The sequence below is a fragment of the Tursiops truncatus genome, chromosome 20 (assembly GCF_011762595.2).
Source record: "Tursiops truncatus isolate mTurTru1 chromosome 20, mTurTru1.mat.Y, whole genome shotgun sequence".
Lineage (NCBI taxonomy): Eukaryota > Metazoa > Chordata > Mammalia > Artiodactyla > Delphinidae > Tursiops > Tursiops truncatus.
The window spans coordinates 46345966-46365743 of NC_047053.1; the positions used below are offsets into that span (position 1 = coordinate 46345966).

Sequence of the window (19778 nt, forward strand, 5' to 3'; positions counted from 1 at the left end):
TTCGTGCCCCGGTCCAGGAGGATCCCACATGCCGCGGAGTGGCTGGGCCCATGAGCCATGGCCGCTGAGCCTGCACGTCCAGAGCCTGTGCTCCGCAACGGGAGAGGCCACAACAGTGAGAGGCCCGCGTACCGCAAAAAAAAAAAAAAAAAAAAAAAGCCCTGACTGAGATCTCTTTCACGTACAGCTACGTATAATTACGTATTAATTTCACGTATTAATTACCACATCTGTTTTTTTGTAATAATCATCTTGGCAGGGGAAATGCTAGCGGGGCCCGCTAAACCTATTTCACTCTGGTTCGAAGGGTCACAACAGGGCAGTTTGAAAAACCCCGCCCAAGAGTCCAGCGGGGACCCAGCCTGCCCCGCCCCGGCCTCGCCCACTCCTTTCGGCCAATCGCCCCCGCGGGGAAGCCTCTATTTGAATATTCCCTCCCTCCCCAGGACACCGCCCTGCAATTGGCCCGCCGCGTCCCGCCCCGCCCCGCGCCCTCCCGGACAGTCGCGCGCAGCTGGACCCAGGCACGCAGTTGGGCCTCAGCAGTGCACAGGGTCGGTCCGAGCCTCATGGAGCTGAGCCTAGCGGGGCGCCGGGCGCTCGTCACTGGGGCGGGCAAAGGTGGGCCCGGGGCGGCGGCCAAAGGTGGGTCTGGGAGGGGGTGGCCGGGGAGGGGCGCCCGCACTGAGCCGCGCTCCTCGCAGGCATCGGGCGCAGCACTGTCCAGGCGCTGCACGCGGCGGGTGCACAAGTGGTGGCTGTGAGCCGGACCCAGGCCGACCTGGACAGCCTGGTCCGCGAGGTAGGCGTCGCCTTGTCCCAGCCCAGCGGGCGGCGGGCGAGGCTGAGGGCGGGCCGGGACACGCGGCCGCCGGGCGCTAGGGATCGCCAAGGACTCTTGCACACCCTCCCCCACGCCGGGCGCACGGCCTCTGTTGGGGGCCGACGGGTTGGGAGAACGACGACTCCCCCTGGGTTTAGGAGCAGGCAGAAATGGCTGCCTTGCAGGCCCGGGGCCAGACGCGTTCGGGCGCTGGGAGGAAATAGACTGGCCGGAGGCGGGGCCAGGCTCCCGTTCCCGAAGCCCCGAGTTGCCCAGTGGCCCAGAGGCCGAGTTAACTACCCTCCACCTGCAGCAGCCTGGGATTCTGAGCCCCAAGAAGGTGACTGGCTCCTCTGGAACCCCTAACCCCTCCCCCTGTCTAACTGAAAGGCCATGCAAACCCAGCCCTTCTCCCTCGCATGCCAGAGGCCCAGATGTACCCTTCCTTGGGCATGGATCCTCTGGTAGATGTGCCCCCTTACCACCTAATACACACAGTGCCCAGGGGTAGAGCCTGTGTGTGTGGACCTGGGTGACTGGGAGGCCACGGAGCGAGCGCTGGGCGGCGTGGGCCCTGTGGACCTGCTGGTGAACAATGCTGCCGTGGCGCTGCTGCAGCCCTTCCTGGAGGTCACCAAGGAGGCGTGTGACACGTGAGCCAGGGTGGGGTGGAGGAACTCCCGGGGGGAAGGGCTGTCTCCTGCTGCAGCAGTCCCAGTCCCTGACCACGGTCTATCCATCTACTTCCAGGTCTTTTGACGTGAACCTTCGGGCTGTCATCCAGGTGTCCCAGGTGAGCTGCCTTCAGAGCCGGAGTGGGAACTGGGGGGTGACACCAGTTCTGCCTCATGCTTCCTCTGCAATTCCAGATCGTGGCCCGAGGCTTAATAGCTCGGGGAGCCCCGGGGTCCATCGTGAATGTCTCTAGCCAGGCCTCCCAGCGCGCACTGACTAACCACAGCGTCTACTGTGAGCAAGCCCCAGCTGTGCCCTGCCCCTCACCTCCCACCCCCCAGCCTGAGCAGCCAGCTCAGGCTCTACACAGGCTGTCTCTCCTCACAGGCTCCACCAAGGGTGCCTTGGACATGCTGACCAAGGTAATGGCTCTGGAGCTTGGGCCACACCAGGTGAGCCCCACTAGGATGCCTTCCCATCACCCAGCCCACGTGCCCAGAGAGCCTCAGCCCACCCAGCTGACCCCCTTCTTGTTCCAGTACAGATCCGTGTGAATGCACTCAACCCCACAGTGGTGATGACACCCATGGGCCAGGCCAACTGGAGCGACCCCCAGAAGGCCAAGACCATGCTGGATCGCATCCCACTTGGCAAGTTTGCCGGTGAGTCAGGCGGGAGCCCAGCTGGGAGTTGCATCAGTGGCTTGCTCAGGTGAGGGGTGGGAGGGAAGGATGAAGGGCAGCTCATTTCAACCACATCCTGAACCCCACCCCGCCCACAGAGGTGGAGAACGTGGTAGACACCATCCTCTTCCTGCTGAGTGACCGCAGCAGCATGACCACGGGCTCCACTGTGCCGGTGGATGGAGGCTTCCTGGCTACCTGAGCCCCTCCACCCACACACACACATGTTCCATGCTGAGCCCACTTTTACCCCCACCCCCCTTCCCCATCCCTCCAATAAACATGATTCTTCTGCCCAGCCTGCACACTCATTCCTAGGCTGCAGTCAAGTGGCTGGAAGATGTAGCGCTCAGGGCTGGGTGTGGGGATGAGTCCCAGGTAGAGGCAACCATTCAACTCACATCATGGGCCAGTGGCAGCCTGTCCCTCCTGTGAGAGATTTTCAGGCCTGGCTAAGTCCCTGGCAGGACTGGGAGGTAGAATCTTCCAGAAGGCCAGCTCCTAATGAGAGTGGTGAATTTGACCGAGGTTGGCCTTTGGCCCTGTCCAGAGGTCTCTGGTATGGAAGCAGTGGTGTTTTTAACATGAGTGTTGGTTGGCATTCCTGAAGTCCATGCATAAGACAAACGTGAACTGAGGATGCTGTGTGTTGGGACTTCATTACTTTGTTGATGACTTGAGCGACTTCTTTGCTGAATCAGATGACGGTTTTCAATTTTCATTCCCTCAGCTTTGTGAGTTATTCACCACGTACTGAGCACAAGCTCCAGCTGTAGGATTTGCCAACTTCTATGGTAAAATACTCCCGCCTGTTTACTGTCCTTGAGGTGGAGCTGGGGAGAGATGCGTGTCCCCCACCACACAGATACAAAAGCCTTACACCCGATAGCACAGATAATAGTAATATGTACAAAAATATTTAGGAAGTGATGTGTTTTGAGTATTTGTTAATTTCATTTTTTTTAAAACAAATGTAAGTTTATATAATTATTAACAATAGCTGTTTAAAAACTGGCTAGCAAAATTCCTGAAATTCAGCAGTCCACCCTCTACACACCATTGCGGGGGTGCAGTGTGGCTTCTCATCACACCAGAGTAGTGCCTTACGGCCTCAGGGGTGAAGTCCTAGCTCCAGGCCAGGCCCGCCCCTCACCTCCCGCCTTTGTCTGCCCAGCGATGCCAGGCTGTTGGCTCACCTGCAACCCCTCCTGTCCTCTCCACACCACGTTTGTTCTACCTCCACGGCTGCAGGGTCACTCTGCCTGGACGTCCTTCCTCTTGACGGTCTGTCTTCCTGAACACTCAGCTAGTGTCCCCTGGCCTTGCCTGGGCTCCACAGGGCCCCATGGGGCCTGACTTGCAGACCATCCTGCCCCTTGCTCTCCTGGCTGTGCCCTCCCAGGGGCCTGAAGTCAGCGTGAGAAGGGCTTTCTTCATCCAGAAGGGACCAAATGCACTTGCCCCCACTTTGATCTGGGTCCCTCCTTTGGAGACCGAGAGGGCTCAGCAAGCTTTTCCTCCTCTCCTCTGGTGCGCGCGCGCGTGTGTGTGTGTGTGTGTGTGTGTGTGAAGCTCACCCGCTCTGTACCCGTGGATGGTGGGGGTTGGGGGCTTGGCACCCTCAGGGTGCAGGAGCAGGCAGGGGGAGACAGGAACAGGGCAGGTAGCAAGACAGCAGGAGATGATGAAGAAGGTTTATTGTATAAAATAAAAAGGGGCTGCCCCATCCTGGGGCACAAGGACAGAACCCACCCCACAAACTCCCCCATCAGGGAAGCCCATCCTGGGGCTGCCCTGGACCTGCCCCTGCAGCCTGAGGGAGACCCTGCTCCCTTCCGGACTCCCTGGGGGCCAGGGAAGGCTGGAGCTGTACCCCCAGGTAGAGGAGGCAGAGTGGACAGGACCCCATGGCCCCAGCACCACCCCGGGAGCAGCAGCCTCGTCCCCGTGATTCTTCCCCCTCCCCACCCACAAAACTTCCCCACAGCAGACTCGGGGACACCAGACATCTCAACACAACAGATACAGGCGCGGGTGGCTGGAGGCTGCTCCTCCAGAAGTGAGGGCTCTAGAAGACCGTGCACTTCTTCCCCGGCTTCTTCACAGGAGGCGGGCAGAGCACAGCCCGGATGGCCTCATCAAACACAGTCTTCAGGCCCCGCTGGGTCAGGGCTGAGCACTCCAGGTACTTGACAGAGCCTGGGGGCAGCAAAGAAAGAGAAGAGTGAGGGTGGCAGGCAGCACAGGCAGGCAGCGGGGGGCAGCACAGGCAGGCAGCGGGGGGCAGCACTGTGCCCCCCAGAGCGAACCTCTCCTCCCTGCACCGGCAGGCCTGTCCATGCCCACTCACCGATCTCCCGGGCCATGGCCAGGCCCTGGGGGTAAGTGATGGGCGCTAGCTTCTTATCCCGTAGCCGCTCGATGGTGTCCTTATCGTCACGAAGGTCCAGCTTGGTGCCCACCAGGAGGATGGGCGTGTGGGGGCAGTGGTGCCGAACCTCTGGGTACCACTGTGGGGATGAGAGGCTCTGATCCCTACCCCTCGAGAGCTTTGCCCTCAGCCTGGCCCAGAGCAGGCCATGGCTCCCAAAGGCCCCTTCCTTGTGCCTAGACCCACACTTAGCCCTTCTTGTTTCACGGGGCGACCACTGGGTCTGGTAGGGGAACGACCAAGAACAAAAATACCTAGCCAAGACGCTTCCAGGCCCGTCAGGTCCTCTCAGTCAGGGCCCTTCCTTCTCTGAGAGCCTCACTCACCACCCCTACCCCACCCCTGGCCCCTCATCACCCTCTGGGCCATGAGACCTCACACCCGGCAATCTCCAAAGGACAATATGTCTCTGTAAGGCCCTCAAGCAAGAGACCCCTGCCCTCTAAGGGCAAGTCCTCTGGGCAGCTTCCTCCCCTCCCAGAAACACAACTCTGCTTCTGGCCCTTTCCTACCTTGGCTCGAACATTCTCAAAGGAGGCTGGGCTCACCAGGGAGAAGCAGATCAGAAAGACGTCCTTGGGAGAAAGGGAGAGAAGAAGGGAAGAAGAGAGGGTACCATGTAGGAATGGTCAAAGAGGCTCCGAATGGCCTCTGCTCACCCCCCCAACACACACACACACACGCATGCACACACACCAGGCCCTCTGGGCCTCCACCCGAGCCACCCGGCCCCTGCAGGCAGCCCTGTGGTCCCCTACAGTTTGGGGGTAGGAGAGTGGCCGAAGCCGGTCGTAGTCCTCCTGCCCAGCGGTGTCCCACAGCCCCAGGTTGACAGGCTTCCCGTCCACCATCACATTCGCAGAATAGTTGTCAAAACTGCAGGAAACAAAGTGAGAGAGATTCCCCCCCGTGTCTGGGTTCTCAGGCCTGCACAGACCTGGAGCTCTGTCAGCACCTCGCCTCACCCCGGAACCCAGACCAGGGCTACTTGGGCCCGACCTCGAAGCCCAGGGGAGCCCCGCACACAGGCGTCCATACCCTCCCCTTGCCAGCTCTGGACCCGCCCGCCTGCTCACACGGTGGGGATGTACTCTCCAGGGAAGGCGTTGGTCGTGTAACTGATCAGCAGGCAGGTCTTCCCCACGGCGCTGCGGAGAGAGGGCAAGTCCACGCTGCTCCCAGACCCACCTCAGCCCTCTGCCCAGCGAGGGCAGCCCCTCCCACGGTGCCCAGGGTGGGAACAGGGTTGCCTGCCCAGCAGATCCGCAGCGATAGAGGACCAGGGCAGGAGGGCCTCCGGGGTGGCAGAGTGGTGGGTGAGGGCTGGAGCGAGCTGCCTCAGAGCCCCAGGCAGGTGCCGGGAAGGTGGCATCGGCTGAGGGTTAAGCCCAGGTGAGAGGCCTGGCCCCACCCACCGGGAGGCCAGGAGGGGCCGCTGGCTGCCGGCAGCATCAGGTGGGCCTGGGCTGGAGGCCTGCGCCCCGCGACCAGCCGGGACCCCGCCCCACCGCGTCCTCCCGCCGCTGCCCGGTCCCCCAACGCCCACGGGCCGGTCGGGGCCGCCCCGCCTGGACCCCAAGCCGGGATCCCCGGACCGCACGCCGCACCCTCCGTCCCGGCCGCGCCCCGGAGCCCCGCGCCCTGCCCAGGAGGGTCCCCGGGGCCAACCCCTCCCGGCGCGCCTGGCGCGCCAGGCCGAGCGGCCTCCGCCTCGCGCACTCACCCGTCGCCGACCACCACGCACTTGATGGCCTGCATGGGCGCGGGCCGGGCGGGCGCGGCCGCGAGCCGAGCTGCGGAGAAATGCCCGGCGCCGCAGCGGCCGCGGACCCGAGCCGAGCGCCGAGCCGAGCGGCCGGAGACAGCCGAGCGCCGCCGAGCGCCGGGCGCGGAGACAGCCGAACGCGGCCGGCATGGAGGGCGGGGGGCGCGGACCCGCCCCGAACCCGGGCTGACGCGCCTTCCAGAGAAATCTGGTGGGGGGCGGGGTCACAGGGCACCCCGCAATCCGTGTCGAGCTTGGGCAGGCCCTCCCCAGAGCCCCTGTGACCCACGCCAAGGGGCGAGGGCAGCGCAGACAGGCTGCTCCCACCCACCTGAACAGGTTGTGGTCGGTGCACACAAGGTTTCTTCTAGGGAGAGGATTCCCCGGGCCCACCGAGGGAGGGGCTGAGGCCCACCCACCCTCTAACCACGAGACAGCTGGTGAAAACTCAGGTGTTTGCAGTCACTAGAGATCCACGAGGCAGGCAGCCCCCTGCCGAGCTGCCCCCATCCCCACCTGTCTGCTGCAGTAGCTGGACCAATCCCTACCTGGTAGCAGTTAGAAGGGTGACCCAGCCACACCTGGAGGGCCTTTCCTGAAGGGCCCAAGCTTGGAGAAAAGACTGATACTGGATAAAGGCACTGGGGCCAAAATGTATCACAAACTGCAAAAGTCTGTATTTCAGAACACCCTGGAGTGAGCGCTGGGGCCTGCGGAGCTCATGGTTGTGAAAGGTGACTGAACTGTGGTGGGTGGGGCCAGGAGAGCTCGGGCCTGCTCCCCCAGATCTCCTTCCAACATGGGTCTGTGTTCTCAGGCGCATCATTCCTGAGTGGGGATGGGGCTGGGGCCCTCTCCAGCCCCCTTGGCCAGCGAGGTTCTGGACCCCCCGCAGGTGGGCACTCTGGTGGTAAGCTGCAGCCGTCCTGCTCTCACATCCATCTCACATCCAGCACTGATTTTCCAAGTCACCGGCTGTAGACCCTGCCTAAAGAGCCCGGACCTACCCATGGCCTGTCCCTTGTAAAGAAGGGAGAGGCAGGCATGAGACAAAGATGTCCAACAGATGCCACCTTCCTGCCACTTTCAGACTTTCCCTGCCTCCCCTCACTTTTGGGGGCTCAAGGTCCTCAGGGGGGACCCCTGCACATAAGCCAGAACAGCATTTTGCAGGAAGCTGGCCCTTTGGGCCTCCTCATCCCGGATCCGGGCAATCTCGGCCTGCTTCAGGCGAAGCTTTTCACGGAGAGAGGCATTCTCGCTCTCCCTGTCCAGCAGTGCCTCCCGGTGGTCACTTGCGATCACTGCAAGGGAGGAAGCTCAGTGAGGAAGGGGCTCTGGGGACTGCCTGGGCTCCTGCCAACCCAGAGGTCCGCAGGGGGCCGGCAGGGTGGGGTTCGCTCGGGGTCCCCTGGGCACACACATACCCAGCCTCCCCTACCAGAACCTCCTGGAGCTGAGACCTAGGCCAAGCTCAGCTCTCCAGGCCAGCCTCCTCCTCCTCCTGTGGGATGACCCAGTAAGGAAGGCCCTGCAGAGAAGCCACAGGGGGGCGGGGGTGGCGCTCAGCTCGCCTTTCAGCTGGCGTTCCAGGGCCGCTGCCTTCTCCTTCAGCGCTTCCTGGGCTGTCAGCTCGGCTTGCAGGCGGCCGTTCTGCTCCTGCAGCTCCAGCCGCACCCTTGTCACCTCAGCCGCCTTTTCTTGGTCCTTGTTGCTCAGCTCCTGCCAGGCAAGGAGGTGGGGGGGGTGAGGTGGCAGCTGGGGGCACCAGGGGCACCCCTGGGAGCCCTCGATGTCCCGGCTACCTGCTGCAGCTCCTCCAGGCGCCGCGTCAGGCCCTCCACCTGCCGGCCAAGCTGGCTGGCCCGCGCCTGGGCATCGGCTACCACCTGCTTCTGCTGCAGGCAGGCGCTTTGAGCCTCGTCCCGAGCCTGCGCCAGCAGCCGCAGCTTCTCCTCCAGGTGAGCCAGGCGCTGCTGCTGCAGGCCCAGGAGAGGGGCTGGTGAGCTGCTTTCTGGCCTGTGGCCCTGAGCTCACGAGAGGAGTGAACCCCCCAGCCCCACCTTCAGACAAAGAGGAGCGTATGTTTGCAATGTGGAAACTGCCTTGTCACTAAAGTTATAGCATATGTTGCTCTGAATGGGCTCAACTTGAATGAGGAGCCTCCCCCATGTCCCAGGCTGACACCATCCTGCCCTCTGGCCTCTGGTCCCCTACTTCCACCATGTGGTCACAGGCTGCACATTTGGGCCAAACCCCTTCCCCACCTTGGGGCTGGACCATTGGCTCTTTGCGTGGGCGTGGGGGGGGCTGGATATGGTGCTGATGGGATGAGTGTCCTCGTCTAAGTTTTCTGCACCCCTGGACCTCCTGTTCCCTTGTCCCTCCCTACAGAGTCAGAAGACAGCCTTGGTCTGGCCCACTTAAGCCCAAAGGGCTGTGCAACCCAGGCAGCTCATGCCAACCCCTCAGACCTCTCTCCCCAGTGGGCGCTGCAAGCAGCGGACCGTGGCCCTGGGCTCACCTCCTCCAGGCGGACTTGGTTCTTGGCCTTGATGAGCTCCTCCTCAGCTTGGCTGCGCTCACTGAGTGCCGCGGCCTTTGCCCGGCTCAGCTCCTACACCGCAGACAGTGACCACTGGGCCTGCCCTCTGCCCCTGCCCAGGGACCCCTTCTGGCCACACCCAGCCTCCCTAGGGGAGAGCAGAGCCTGGCGCCCAGCTCACCTCCTCCAGGGACAGCCGCACAGCCTCCAGCCTCTGTACCCTCTCCTGCATGGCCCTCTCGCTCTCCTCCAGGTGGCGAGTCATGTGCTCCACCTGCCCAGGTGTGGGGTGGGGACAGGGCTGGCACGCTGGCTCCCCAGCCTTCCCCTCTGGGACCCCCCACCCTGGGGGCAGGTGAATCTTGGGGACTCTGTTACTTCCGAGTGAGTGCTGCCCCAAGTGACCTCACAGGAAGTGAGGATGGACGGCACGTCCCAGTGCTGCACCCCAGGTGGCACAGAGCACATGGCAGCCTGCGCTGTGGCCCCAGCAGTCAGGGTCCCTTCTAGAAACTGGTGGGGAGGTTCTGGGTCTGACATCTACCAGGGCTGTTGGAGAAATGCCACCAGCACCCCAAGGTTGTCGAGGGAAGCCTGGCCAGGAGTGCGCCTTGGGGACACCATGCCACACCGAGGTGTCTGCAGGCCCCGATGAAGCGGAGAGAGCAAAGGCCAGACGACACAACTAATGAGGCACCTCCTTGAAGCGCAGGTGTTCCGCGTCCTCCAAGCTCTGCCGGGACCTCTTCTTCTCCAGTTCCAGGCGTTCTGGAAGCACAGGGGAAGAGCGTGGGTAGGACTCCTCTGGGGGCCTTGGTTCTCAGGACCCAGTGGCAGGCCTGTGTGTGCCCACCTTCAGCCTGGACAGCCCGCATCTTCAGCTCAGCTGCCGTGTTGGTCAGCTCCTGCCTGGTCAGGAATAGCTGATCCTGCTGAGATTTCACTTTCCGCTCCAACTCGTCCACCTGGAAAACCGGCACTGAGGGAGGGAAGCTTTGGCCCCTTCCCTGAAGCCCTGCCCCAGGCCTTCCAGGGACCTGCCCCCACACCCTGCCCCCATACCTGGTTTTGCAAAAGCAAGTTCTTTTCATTGGCAGCAGACAAGTCTCTGCGGAGCTTAGACTCCCGCTCTGCAGCTTCCTGGGGGTCAGATGGGGAAAGGGCACCACTGGACACCTGCCACCACGCACCGCCTGCCTACCCCACACCCAACCACCTGCCCATCCAGCCCTCCCTGCCCACCTGCTGCTCCAGCCTGTGCTCCTTTGCCTGCCTCTGTGCCAGGCTCCGCTGTTCCTGCTCTGTGGTGGCCAGGAGCTCCCCCAAGTCCTGGGCCTTCTGCTCTGACAGAGCCAGGGCAGCCTCAGCCATCTGCAGCCTGCAAGGAGGGAAGGGCTAGCCCCACCCCATCCCTCCTCTAGACTCTGCTAAGTCCTTGCTGTTCTCACTCTTGCCAGACTATTACCCCAGCTAGCGCCCACCTCCTCCAAGAAGCGTTCCCAGGTTACCATCCCAGCGGTCCCTCCACCTCCTTTGTACGCTGGGGACTCGAGTCCTTGTCTGGACAGTCCTCCTCTGCCCTGTGGGCAGGTCTCTAAAGTGTTTTGAAGCCTCCGCACAACCCCGTCCTACCCTCTGCTCCTCCTTACTTGGCGTCCTACCCTCTGCTCCTCCTTACTTGGCCTTGAGAGCGTTGATGATGGAATGCCTCTCGTTCAGGGCTTCCTGAAGCTGCCCCACGCGTGCTGCCGACGCCCTGTGGGCACAGAGGAGGGTTCAAGAGACCCAAACCCTGGCGCCCTCTGGGCCCCTCCCTGCGGCAGCTGCTGCTCCTCACACTCACGCCACCTCCAGGTGTGGGCTGAGGAAGTCACGGTGCAGCCTCTAACCCTCCAGCCAACTCCCTCAGTAAACACACCCCACAACCTTGTTCACGGGCAGGCGACGAGGCTCACGTCAGGTCACTCCAAGGCCAGAGTGAGGACCCGAAGCCCGGGTACCCCCAGCGCACCACCTCCCTGCCCCCTGGCCCTGGGGCCACACTCACTTGCTGCTCCTGACCATCTCTTCTCTCTGTCTGTCGATCGTCTCCATCAAGTCCAGAAACTGGGGACAGAGCCAGCCAGAGCCCGGTCAAGGCCCAGAGCCCGCCCACTCCCCACCGTCAGCGGACAGGAGAGCAGACATCCACTGAGGCGGCAGGACACGAAAGGGCTCAGCCTCATCCAAAGGGAGAGTGGCTCCCACGCAGGGAGGCCCAGAGGGGAAGCCCACCTACCCGCCCACCCAGCCAGAGGGCATCAGAACAAGAGGCTGCCTCTCAGGCCTGGCTACTGGCTGCTTGGAGAGGCTCCAGGGCCCAGAAGGAAGGAACAAGGCCATGGCACGGGGGCTGAGGGGGGCCCTTTGTCCATACAGCCAGGGCGGGGCTGGGGTTGGGGCGAGGCCCTGCAGTCAGAGGCAGCACTGTCCTCACCTGTTTGGACTTCTCTTCCCGGAGGTGCCGCACCTCCTTGCTGAGCACGTGGGCGCGGGCCTGGCTTTCCCGGAAGGCGGTCTGCCGGTCCTGGTTGTGATCCATGGCTTGCTCTGTTGGAAAGAGCCAAGTTGTCTACCGGGAGGCCGAGCCCCAGGAGTGGCCAACGGCCAGCCCAGCCCCATGCCCAGAAGACACTGCGCGAGGTGGTATCTCACCCCACAAATCAGACCCCTCAGTGCACTAGCAAGTGAGGGGCTCAGAGGGGGCAGGGGTAGGGACAACAGTGAAGCCAGGAGCCTGGGAGGGGGAACAGGCACACGGGGAGAGGTGGAGAGGCTGCTCAACTGCCAGAAAAGGTGGGCATTTGGGCTCCGCCCCAAAGGCCAAAGGCCAGCGTGTGACGTTTAAGAGGTGAATGGTGTGCTCAGCTCCCATGCTCTGGAAAGGTCCAGGCAGCATTTGGAGAGAGGCCAGCCCGAAGTGGCCACAGTGCCAACTGGGGTGACTCAGAGGCAGGCCCAAGAACCAAGAAGTGGGAGAGGACATGCGTTGGGCAGACCCAGCAGGTGGTGATGCCACACTAGATTGCAACCCAGGCTCGGGCCCTTGGGTGGCTGGCGCTGCCGGTGGGACAACGAGCCATGGGGAGTGGCAGAGTGCTCAGTGGGCTTGGGGCTGAGGAGTCAGGGTCATGACAGGCGGAGACCGTGGTGCGAGGAGGGTGAGGCGCAGCACCAGGCAGTCGGCACTCTGCAGGCTCCTGCCGCTGCCTTTTCTTCCCTGGAGCCTGCTCTCACTTCCTCTGTTTTTAACATGCTACCATCGTGATGCCGTGTTTACTTGTTCTGGCCCAAGCCACCCCTCCCTCAGTGGCTGAGTCTCTGACACAGGGAATCAGCTCTATGTCCTGCTCCAAACAGTGCAAGCCACCAGCGGCTCCATGTGCCCGTACCCACGGCTCTGAGGATGTCACCGGGGATGCTGTTCCCAGCCAGCTCCAGCTTCCACAGGGTTCTGTTGCTGGGGAGACAGTTTACCAGGGCGCGGCCCCCCAGGAGGCCGATGTGATTCCAGCGCAGGTCTGGAGGGAAATCTGGTGTTGCCAGATGGAAAGCACGGGGCGGGGGTGGGAGGGCTGGCCCAGCCTGGAATACTGGTACTCCCTGCGATCGGCCACAGATCAGGAGCCCAGCTCAGCGTGCCCCTCCTCTCCCACCCCCACCCTTCTGGGAGAGGACAAAGGAAGCAGTGGGAGGGCTGAGGAAGCGATGAGATGCAACCCCTCCCCCTTCCCCCCCAGACCAAGACCTCCTGGCCCGGTCTGAGGACGAAGAGGCCAGTGCTGGCGGCCTCACCAAGCTGCTGGAGGCTGGTGTTGCTCTTCAGGGCCAGAGCCAGCTCCTCGGCACCCTTGTGGCTGATCTGGTTGTTGCGGAGGTCCAGCTGCCGCAGGGCGCCATTGGCTGCCAGGGCCCCGCAGAAGGCCGCGAAGGCTTCTTCCCACGTGCCCAGGCTGTTCCACTCCAGGGTTAGGCTGCAGGAAGGGTGGACGTGAGGTGCGTGGCCCCGAAGGCTCCCATCCTGCTCCCATGGGGTCCAGCGGGCTTGAGGAGGGGCACAGGCTTGGGTGTCTCTGGCAGAAAGGCTGGAGGCGCGTGAGTAACTCATACCCGCCTACTCCCCACCACGGAAGACCGGCATGAAGGCGTGAACTCTCATGTTGCAGAACCGTGTCCGCTGGAGCCAACCCAGAACCACGCAGAGAGAGAGCGGGGGCTCGGGGGAGAGCAGGGGCTGGGACCGCCACCCTACCTCTGAATGGACTTGTTCTGTCGGAGGAGTTTTGCCAGTGCCTCGGCCCCTGAGGCGCGAAGGTTATTGCCCTAGGACAGGAAGAGGCCAGCCAGTCACTCCCCGGCATCCTGAGCTGGGCTCTGAATACCCTCGCCAGGCGTCAGGCGTCAGGCGGTGGGGGAGGCCATGGCGAACGGAAGGTGTGGCTCCTTTCAAATTCTGCTTTCCCTGCCCGCAGTGGCCTCCTAATGCAGGCTATTTCAGTTTGCTTGTGAGAACATTCTGGAACTCACGTTCCTGCCCTCAGAACACCGACACGCGTGCGTGAGACCATGAGCAAATGGTGCGGAGCCTGTGTGCTAAGAGTGCTTACAGACACAGTCTCCGGCCACCATGCAGACCCCTGGTCGCCAGGACACCTGTATCTTCTCTACTCCTGCTCTCAGGTGGCACGCCCCTGAGTGCAGATCCACCCACCTTGAGATCCAGAAACCGCACGATGGTGTTGACACACAGCCCCTGCAGCAGCAGCACGGCCCCTGTAAGAGAGCAGGGCAGTCACCCTCCACCCCTGGTGTCTCCATCTTGGGTCAGCTCCCCACACATAGGGGAGAGACGGCTGTCCCAGTGGCCCCCACCAGCCAAGGTTCATGCCAAAAAGGAGTCACCCCACTCCTGTGTCAGGTTTGAAACATCCGCCAGGTGTGGAGTCGGGTGGCTCACCAGCACAGCGGGACTCTCCTAAGTCAGGGGACACTAAGGCTTTCCCATTACAAAGAGAAACTGCCTTCTGCTCCCGGGTTTCCAGAGAGGACGCTGCTGCTGCTTTATGACAGTAAAAGGGAGTAACCTCACAAAGAAGAGATCGGGTGAGACTGAGTTCTCTGCTAGAGATGCTAAGCACCAAGGACTGTGGCACGTGCAGCTAATAAGCAGCAGAGCAAAAAGAAGCCAGGGGAGCCCGGCCCCAACACTGAAGTTGGAAGGGCTGCCCTGGGCCGCCGGCCCTTGGTGCCCACCTTCCTCACTCAGCATGCAGTCACTCAGGACGAGCTCCGTCAGCAGTGCCTCCTTCTGTAGCAGCTTGCCCAGAGCCCTGCAGGTGTCCACTGTCAGGCTCTGTGTGGCCAGGTCCAGCCGGCCCTGCGGCAGCTGGTGCATTTGCTGCAGAACAGTCTCCTGGGGCTCGGCCCCACTCTCCTTGCACAGCCGGCTGTAGGTGCGCCGGAACTCCTCCATGTCCCTGGGGTGCAGGAAGGGCTTCCCGGAAAGCGCCTAGGCAGGCCTCACCAGGAGCCAGCTGGGATCGGGAAGCCGGGGAAGGGCAGTACGGCAGGGCCTCTCCCCTGGGGGCCTTCAGAGAGCCCCCGGCAGCTCAGTGGGGGCACAAAGACTCTAAGTCTTCGGCAGCCAGGAAAAGAGGCGCAAACTGAGTTGGTCCAACAGGCGCGAGGCCCCAGGAGGGCAGGGGCGGGTGATTCTCAGCGGACCGCTGAAGCCTGGGACCGAGGAGGTGGGGCGTCCTCGGGGGCGGGGCCTCCAGCGGCGGGGCCGGTCCGTCCGGACGTCGCCCGTACCCCTGGGCTCCGGGCCCGATGCCCCAGCCCTCGCGCCGCTGGCCCCCCGCTCGCTCGTCACGGCCGCCGCGCGCCTCAGTATCCAGGAAGAGCAGGGAGCGTCGGGAAGACCTGGAGGAAACTACAACTCCCAGGAGGCTTTGCGGAGGAGGGGCGCTCACCGCGGGCTAGTGAAGGCGAAGGAGCGGGCGCGCGCGGAGGGTCCATTGGCTGGAGGCGGGGGGCGGGGCTCCAGAAGGCGCGCTCTTTGTCGATTGGTTGGAGTCGCGAGGGAGGGTCTCCGGAGGGCGCGCTCAAGGTTCATTGGCTGGGGACGCGGGGGCGGGGCTCCGGAGGGCGCGCACCTTGGTGGCGGTCATGGAGGAAATCGGCGCCGGCTTCCGGAAAGTGAGAGAGGGCCTGCTGGCGGGGCGGGCTGGGGGCGCGGGGCGAGGCCGCCGGGGCGGGGGGCACGCGCGGGTCCGGCGGGGACGCTGCGGCCCGGTCCCCTGAGTGACCCACGTGCGGATCCTGAGCCAGCCCCCGCGCTGCCGTCGGGTGCCTTATAGGGTGAGCCCATTCCCAGAATCTGGCAATGACCCTCGTCCTGCACACCTTTCGTCCTCCGTGGATGGGATCCCGCGGCCGGGTAGCGGAAGGTTGGGTAGGCAGCCTGGTCTGCGGCAAGAGGGAGAGGGTCTGCAGAAATCGGGCAGGGGTAAGTGCCAGCACAAATGAAGGGAGGCTCAGAGAGGAGCCTGGGCTCCCGCCCCGCGGCTCCGGGATCCGCAGGACTCACCCTAAAGAATTTAGCGTAGAGCACAGTGCGGCCCAGCTCGCGGGTAGTCTCGGCGCCTGCGTATTCTAAAGCTTCCTTTTGGCCTGTTTCCTATCACACCAGCCCTGTGCTTTGCGTCTCACTTGAGCCAGGCTGGCTTCGTTGCCTGGTGTGTACGTGGCTCTACAAGTGCTTTTCTTAGCAGCACACCCAGCACAGTCAGGCACTGTTACATGCACTTGAAATGGATTAGCCCGTGTAATGCTCAACACCATAGGAGATGGGTACTGGTACTACCCCCACCTGCCAGTGGGAAAGAGGCAGAACTAGAGTCAAACCCAGGCCATCCGCCTCCAGAGTCAGCCCCTTTGCTCTGCACCTGGCAAATGGGGCTCTGGGTGGGTGGGTGGTGAGGTCAGCTGCCTCCCACACCCCGCAGGCTGTAAGTGGTCTGAGTCTCACATTGTTGCTCTGTCTTAAGGTTAGGTGACATTGAGCCCTTGATATCAGGCCTTTGTGGGCAGGAGGGAGAGTCTCAGCCCCTCATGAGTACTTGTCCAGCCAGTCCCCAGTGGGTGTTCTCTTTCTATCACCCAGAATCGTCACTCTGCCCTGGCCTACAAGGGGTATATAGTGTCAAAGGGAAAACCACCGAGGCAGGGGGTTGTAGGAATCCTCCACTGTAATAGCTGCAGAGGGGAGCACTGGGCTGGGCCTCCTTCATGCAGTCCTGCACAGCTCTGGAGCCCTCACCCTCAGAGGGCTCTGGCCAGAGCTGGGGTTACGGTCATTACCCGTGAGCAGGGCTGTCCCCGGGGAGGGGGAGGGGTCGTGGTGCCCCCACACAGTGGGGCAAAGGCTGACCACATCCCAGGTCCCATCCTACCCTCTGCAAGTTTAGGGAACCTCTGCTCCCAGCTGGTGCTGACTGCTTTAGTTATCACGGCAACCCCATGCAGCTGCCCCCCAGCAGCAGCCTAGTTGATTTAGCTCTTCCCCAGGGTCTGGGAGCTGGCGGAGCAGTAGAGCCTTCTATGCCTTTGCTGGTACCTTTCAGGTACACAGCAAGGAGGGCCAGCAGGTGGCGCCAAGCTCACGTGGTCACTGCTGGGAGGATGAGGCTGCTTCTTTGGTGCTGCCCCAAGTGACTGGTGACGAGCTCTTACCCTCCTGAGCCAGGGCTTCGTCAGGGTCCGCTCCCTCCACTCTGCTCTCCAGCTTTGCTGAGCTGCACTGGGTGAGGCAGTGCCATCTCCGTGGCTAAGGCTAGAGGCCTGGTGGGTCCCCAGCTCACCTTCCCTGCACGACACCCAGTTTCTCCTGGGCACCCACTGCTGCTGTCCTCCCGCCTCCCCTGGCGCTCTGCTGGCTCCTCATTCGCAGCCTCTTCTGGCTGGTCCCTGCCCTCAGCAACCTCCCTTGGTCCACCCACGTGCTGCCACCTCCCAGATCCTCATCGCCAGCTTCAACCATCTCTGAGTTCCAGCCACCCAATGGCTGCTCTGCTTGGACACCTCACGTGTGTCCCTCATGCAACATGTTCCAAGCTGAGCTCCTGAGATGCTGATCCCCAGAATCTATATCCGCTTAGTGGTGCCATACTTTGGGGCTCAAGCCTCTCCCTTGAGGAGTCTTGGCCTGGGCCCGCCCTTGTCCCATCCTCATTGGTCAGGAAGTCCTGCAGATAGTCTGGGCCCTGCCCCCTACCTTGACTGCCCATTGACCGAGGAGCCTGGCCCCTCCCCAGCTCTGCGGTTCCCACAGTGCCCTTCCCCATTACAGGAAGATCCCTTTCCACGTGTCGTGTCGTGTCGTAGGCTCCAGGGAGGGACCTGGGATGGAGCTGACCCAGTGCCCAGAGCAGGGTCTGGCAAAGCCGGGCAGCATTGGTGGTGTGGACAGGCCTGTAAAGGGGCCCAGTGTGGGGAGAGCACCTCGTCCCTGGGGGCAGGAGCACAGGACTGCTCTGGATACCATGAGAACTGGAGCCCCAGAGAGCGGCAGGCAGGCACCTGGGCTGCTCCCACCGGTCTGCCACTTGCATCTAATTTCTGGTCCTCCTGGAGGCACTCAGAGAGGTTTCTCCCCACTGCCTAATCTCCCCACCCTGGGAGAGCCCCACAGACAGCATTTCCAGCCAGAAATTACAACCCCATCCCATCCAGAACTAAATGCCTAAGGGGTGTGCAGCAGAGGGGCGGGGGCGGTGGCTCACTGACGCCCCCCCCCCGTCCCTCAGGAGCTGGTGAGCAAGCTGCTGCACTTGCATTTTAAAGACGACAAGACCAAAGGTGTGTGAAGGGGAGGGTGGGGGGGCGGTGGCTGGGGACTGCTGGGCACCTGGGACCCTGCACTGCACCTCTGCAGGGGCCAGAGCCTCAGAGAGGACTGGGCCAGACGGAGGGCTGAGGTCACCGGCAAGAGCGTGAGGTCAGCAGCAGTGAGGGCAGAGTGGGGCAGCAGGGAGAGGGTGTGTGTCTGTAACCTTCTCCCTTCACCTTGCAGTCAGCGGGGACGCGCTGCAGCTCATGGCCGAGCTGCTCAAGATCTTCGTTGTGGGTGAGCAGAGGGACCCAGCAGTGTTCTCTAGTATCCCACCCAGGCCCGTCCGGATCATTCACGACCGCTTTGCATTTTATTTTTCAGTGGGGTAACCAAGACACATTTTTCCAGTTTTTCCCCAAGCACCTAAGCTCCCTGTCCCTGAAAAGCTCCGTGTTTCAGAGGCCCCAACCTCAGCCTTCTGAGCTGTCGGCTGGCACGGGGGTGGGCCAGCAGCCAGGACTGAGGCCCACGGGGTTTAGGGTTCAAGGCCCCCCAAGCCTTCTCTGCCTCACTTCCCTCCTGCATCACGGCAGAAGCGGCCATCCGCAGCGTCCGGCAGGCCCAGGCAGAGGACCTGGCCCAAGTGGGTGTGGAACAGCTGGAGAAGGTGCTGCCTCAGCTGGTAGGTGCACCTCCAGGAACAGGGCCTGGCCCAGGAGACGGGGGTGGGGGGGTGGCTACATCCACGAGGCTCTGAGCGCTCCTCTCCCCCACAGCTTCTGGACTTCTAGGGGTTTCCACCCTCACTGTGGCCACCGCTCCACGTCACGGCCTCTGGCTTCAGACAGGACAGGAGCTGCTGATGCCCCAAGGTTCTCCTCCAGCTCCCAGGATTGGCCGGGTGCCAGCAAAGCACCACTCTCTTCCCCCTGTCATCCCCTCTGCCTGCTGCTGATGGCCGGGATGCAGCAGATAGAGGGGTCACTGACAGGATGAGGGTCCTGCACCTGGGTTGGTGCCCTCCCCTCACGCCCCCCGTCCTCAGGACAGCCGAGCACCCACCGGTGTGGGAGAAGCACTTGGTCACCGGGAAGCAGGTGCGGGAGACCCGCCTGCCTGAGCAGGTAGCCTGTGTGTCCTCCACAAACAAGCAGAACGGTGTGGTTCTGCCACCGACATCAAAGCCTGTGTGTCACCTTCTAGCCATCTGATATTCCCCTCAAAAGATGCTTGCCTGAGCTGTATATTTGTTCCCACAAAGCAACGTCAGTAAATCAGAGCCACCTCCCCAGGCACAGCCTCCTGTTGCCATTAATCACCCAAAGTCAAGTTGCTTCAAAGCTGGGAGAGGACAGAATAACAAACAGCATGTGTGAGTGCCCTGCTGTGGGCCAGGCTCAAGAGGCTGTGAAATCGGAGCCCTCGCACGTGTGGCTGCTCGCCTGGGACGGTGCCTCTGCCACAGGGCTGCCGTGAGTGTGGTGTGCCACCGGCCCGGCAGGGGTGCTGGTGGGGCAGGGGGAGCCACACCAGCGGGGAGGACCACCGGTCCCAGGGCCACAGGGCCAGGCAGCTCAGAGCTGCTTGGGAGCCGCTAGAAGCCCAGTCGGGAGGCCTGGCTGCCCTCCCCCCCCAACACAGTACCCACCTCCCACCAGTTCTGAAAGCTGCTGGGACTCATCAGCCCAGGACAGAAACACCCAGAGGGCCCTGGGCCCAGTGACCATGGGGTCAGGACTCTCACAGAGCTGGAGGACCTATTCCACTGGGGAGGGACGTCTGCCCCTGCTGCCACGGGCACCCAGGAGCCCCACCCCCATGCCCAAGGATGGCATGGGTGGGGGGCCAGCCCTCCCTCCCTAGTTTAGCCCCGCTGGCCCCTTCTCGCACCCGTTCCCCGCCTCTGCCCCCCACTCCCCTCTCCCCCCTCCTGCAGGGAGTCTCAGGGCTTCAAAGCTCTGGGCGCATGTGGAAGTCATTAGAC

At 62.8% G+C, this 19778-nt stretch overlaps 4 protein-coding genes across 23 annotated transcripts; 2 read left to right on the plus strand and 2 right to left on the minus strand.

The window, feature by feature from the left end:
• Positions 1 to 466: 466 nt before the first annotated feature.
• On the plus strand, positions 467 to 2479 carry LOC117309555 (L-xylulose reductase). 9 transcript variants are annotated; one of them, XM_033847673.2, is made up of 8 exons: positions 467 to 621; positions 705 to 802; positions 1322 to 1476; positions 1574 to 1616; positions 1693 to 1792; positions 1886 to 1950; positions 2043 to 2160; positions 2280 to 2479. In XM_033847673.2, exons 1-8 carry the CDS (start codon positions 570 to 572, stop codon positions 2381 to 2383), a joined length of 735 nt encoding a protein of 244 aa, XP_033703564.1. In that variant the 5' UTR covers positions 467 to 569; the 3' UTR covers positions 2384 to 2479. The 9 variants fall into 9 exon arrangements, 8 of the variants coding, with proteins under 8 accessions (XP_033703564.1, XP_033703565.1, XP_033703562.1 ...); XM_033847674.2 differs by having other exon boundaries at positions 1886 to 1920; XR_012328426.1 differs by having other exon boundaries at positions 1693 to 1950; positions 2038 to 2160; positions 2280 to 2310.
• A 1382-nt stretch (positions 2480 to 3861) lies between these two features.
• RAC3 (Rac family small GTPase 3) lies at positions 3862 to 6879 on the minus strand. 4 transcript variants are annotated; one of them, XM_033847680.2, is made up of 6 exons: positions 6336 to 6879; positions 5651 to 5760; positions 5371 to 5488; positions 5125 to 5187; positions 4532 to 4691; positions 3862 to 4380 (listed from the first exon to the last, which is right to left on the minus strand). In XM_033847680.2, exons 1-6 carry the CDS (start codon positions 6525 to 6527, stop codon positions 4250 to 4252), a joined length of 774 nt encoding a protein of 257 aa, XP_033703571.1. In that variant the 5' UTR covers positions 6528 to 6879; the 3' UTR covers positions 3862 to 4249. The 4 variants fall into 4 exon arrangements, with proteins under 4 accessions (XP_033703571.1, XP_033703572.1, XP_033703573.1 ...); XM_033847681.2 differs by having other exon boundaries at positions 5689 to 5760; positions 6336 to 6504; XM_033847682.2 differs by having other exon boundaries at positions 4528 to 4691; positions 5689 to 5760; positions 6336 to 6504.
• Positions 6880 to 7032: 153 nt separating this feature from the next.
• Positions 7033 to 14939, minus strand: LRRC45 (leucine rich repeat containing 45). 6 transcript variants are annotated; one of them, XM_033847660.2, is made up of 17 exons: positions 14215 to 14939; positions 13673 to 13734; positions 13214 to 13284; positions 12757 to 12935; positions 12354 to 12482; positions 11399 to 11511; positions 10970 to 11028; positions 10601 to 10678; positions 10165 to 10300; positions 9985 to 10062; positions 9776 to 9887; positions 9620 to 9690; positions 9104 to 9196; positions 8902 to 8994; positions 8183 to 8356; positions 7952 to 8099; positions 7033 to 7681 (listed from the first exon to the last, which is right to left on the minus strand). In XM_033847660.2, exons 1-17 carry the CDS (start codon positions 14432 to 14434, stop codon positions 7485 to 7487), a joined length of 2013 nt encoding a protein of 670 aa, XP_033703551.1. In that variant the 5' UTR covers positions 14435 to 14939; the 3' UTR covers positions 7033 to 7484. The 6 variants fall into 6 exon arrangements, with proteins under 6 accessions (XP_033703551.1, XP_033703550.1, XP_033703549.1 ...); XM_033847659.2 differs by having other exon boundaries at positions 8183 to 8353; positions 12354 to 12494; XM_033847658.2 differs by having other exon boundaries at positions 12354 to 12494.
• A 126-nt stretch (positions 14940 to 15065) lies between these two features.
• CENPX (centromere protein X) lies at positions 15066 to 19087 on the plus strand. Of its 4 annotated transcripts, none has more exons than XM_033847684.2 (5): positions 15066 to 15159; positions 17769 to 17820; positions 18035 to 18179; positions 18388 to 18476; positions 18571 to 19087. In XM_033847684.2, exons 1-5 carry the CDS (start codon positions 15130 to 15132, stop codon positions 18747 to 18749), a joined length of 495 nt encoding a protein of 164 aa, XP_033703575.1. In that variant the 5' UTR covers positions 15066 to 15129; the 3' UTR covers positions 18750 to 19087. The 4 variants fall into 4 exon arrangements, with proteins under 4 accessions (XP_033703575.1, XP_033703577.1, XP_033703574.1 ...); XM_033847686.2 differs by having other exon boundaries at positions 15068 to 15159; positions 18035 to 18088; positions 18571 to 18706; XM_033847683.1 differs by lacking the exon at positions 15066 to 15159 and adding an exon at positions 15328 to 15469.
• Positions 19088 to 19778: the final 691 nt, after the last annotated feature.

Coding starts and splice junctions, on each gene's coding strand:
- LOC117309555 (XM_033847671.2), top strand. CDS start 570: ATGGAGCTGAGCCTAGCGGGGCGCCGGGCGCTCGTCACTGGGGCGGGC. Junction 622..704: donor CGTCACTGGGGCGGGCAAAG/GTGGGCCCGGGG, acceptor CGCTCCTCGCAG/GCATCGGGCGCAGCACTGTC. Junction 1,617..1,692: donor CTGTCATCCAGGTGTCCCAG/GTGAGCTGCCTT, acceptor CTGCAATTCCAG/ATCGTGGCCCGAGGCTTAAT.
- RAC3 (XM_033847680.2), bottom strand. CDS start 6,527: ATGCCGGCCGCGTTCGGCTGTCTCCGCGCCCGGCGCTCGGCGGCGCTC. Junction 5,188..5,370: donor CACTCTCCTACCCCCAAACT/GTAGGGGACCAC, acceptor CTTTCTCCCAAG/GACGTCTTTCTGATCTGCTT. Junction 4,692..5,124: donor TTGAGAATGTTCGAGCCAAG/GTAGGAAAGGGC, acceptor TCATCCCCACAG/TGGTACCCAGAGGTTCGGCA.
- LRRC45 (XM_033847658.2), bottom strand. CDS start 14,434: ATGGAGGAGTTCCGGCGCACCTACAGCCGGCTGTGCAAGGAGAGTGGG. Junction 8,100..8,182: donor GCCTGGAGGAGCTGCAGCAG/GTAGCCGGGACA, acceptor CTTGCCTGGCAG/GAGCTGAGCAACAAGGACCA. Junction 7,682..7,951: donor CCTGGAACGCCAGCTGAAAG/GCGAGCTGAGCG, acceptor CCTCCCTTGCAG/TGATCGCAAGTGACCACCGG.
- CENPX (XM_033847683.1), top strand. CDS start 15,347: ATGACCCTCGTCCTGCACACCTTTCGTCCTCCGTGGATGGGATCCCGC. Junction 18,180..18,387: donor GCATTTTATTTTTCAGTGGG/GTAACCAAGACA, acceptor GCATCACGGCAG/AAGCGGCCATCCGCAGCGTC. Junction 18,477..18,570: donor AGAAGGTGCTGCCTCAGCTG/GTAGGTGCACCT, acceptor TCTCCCCCACAG/CTTCTGGACTTCTAGGGGTT.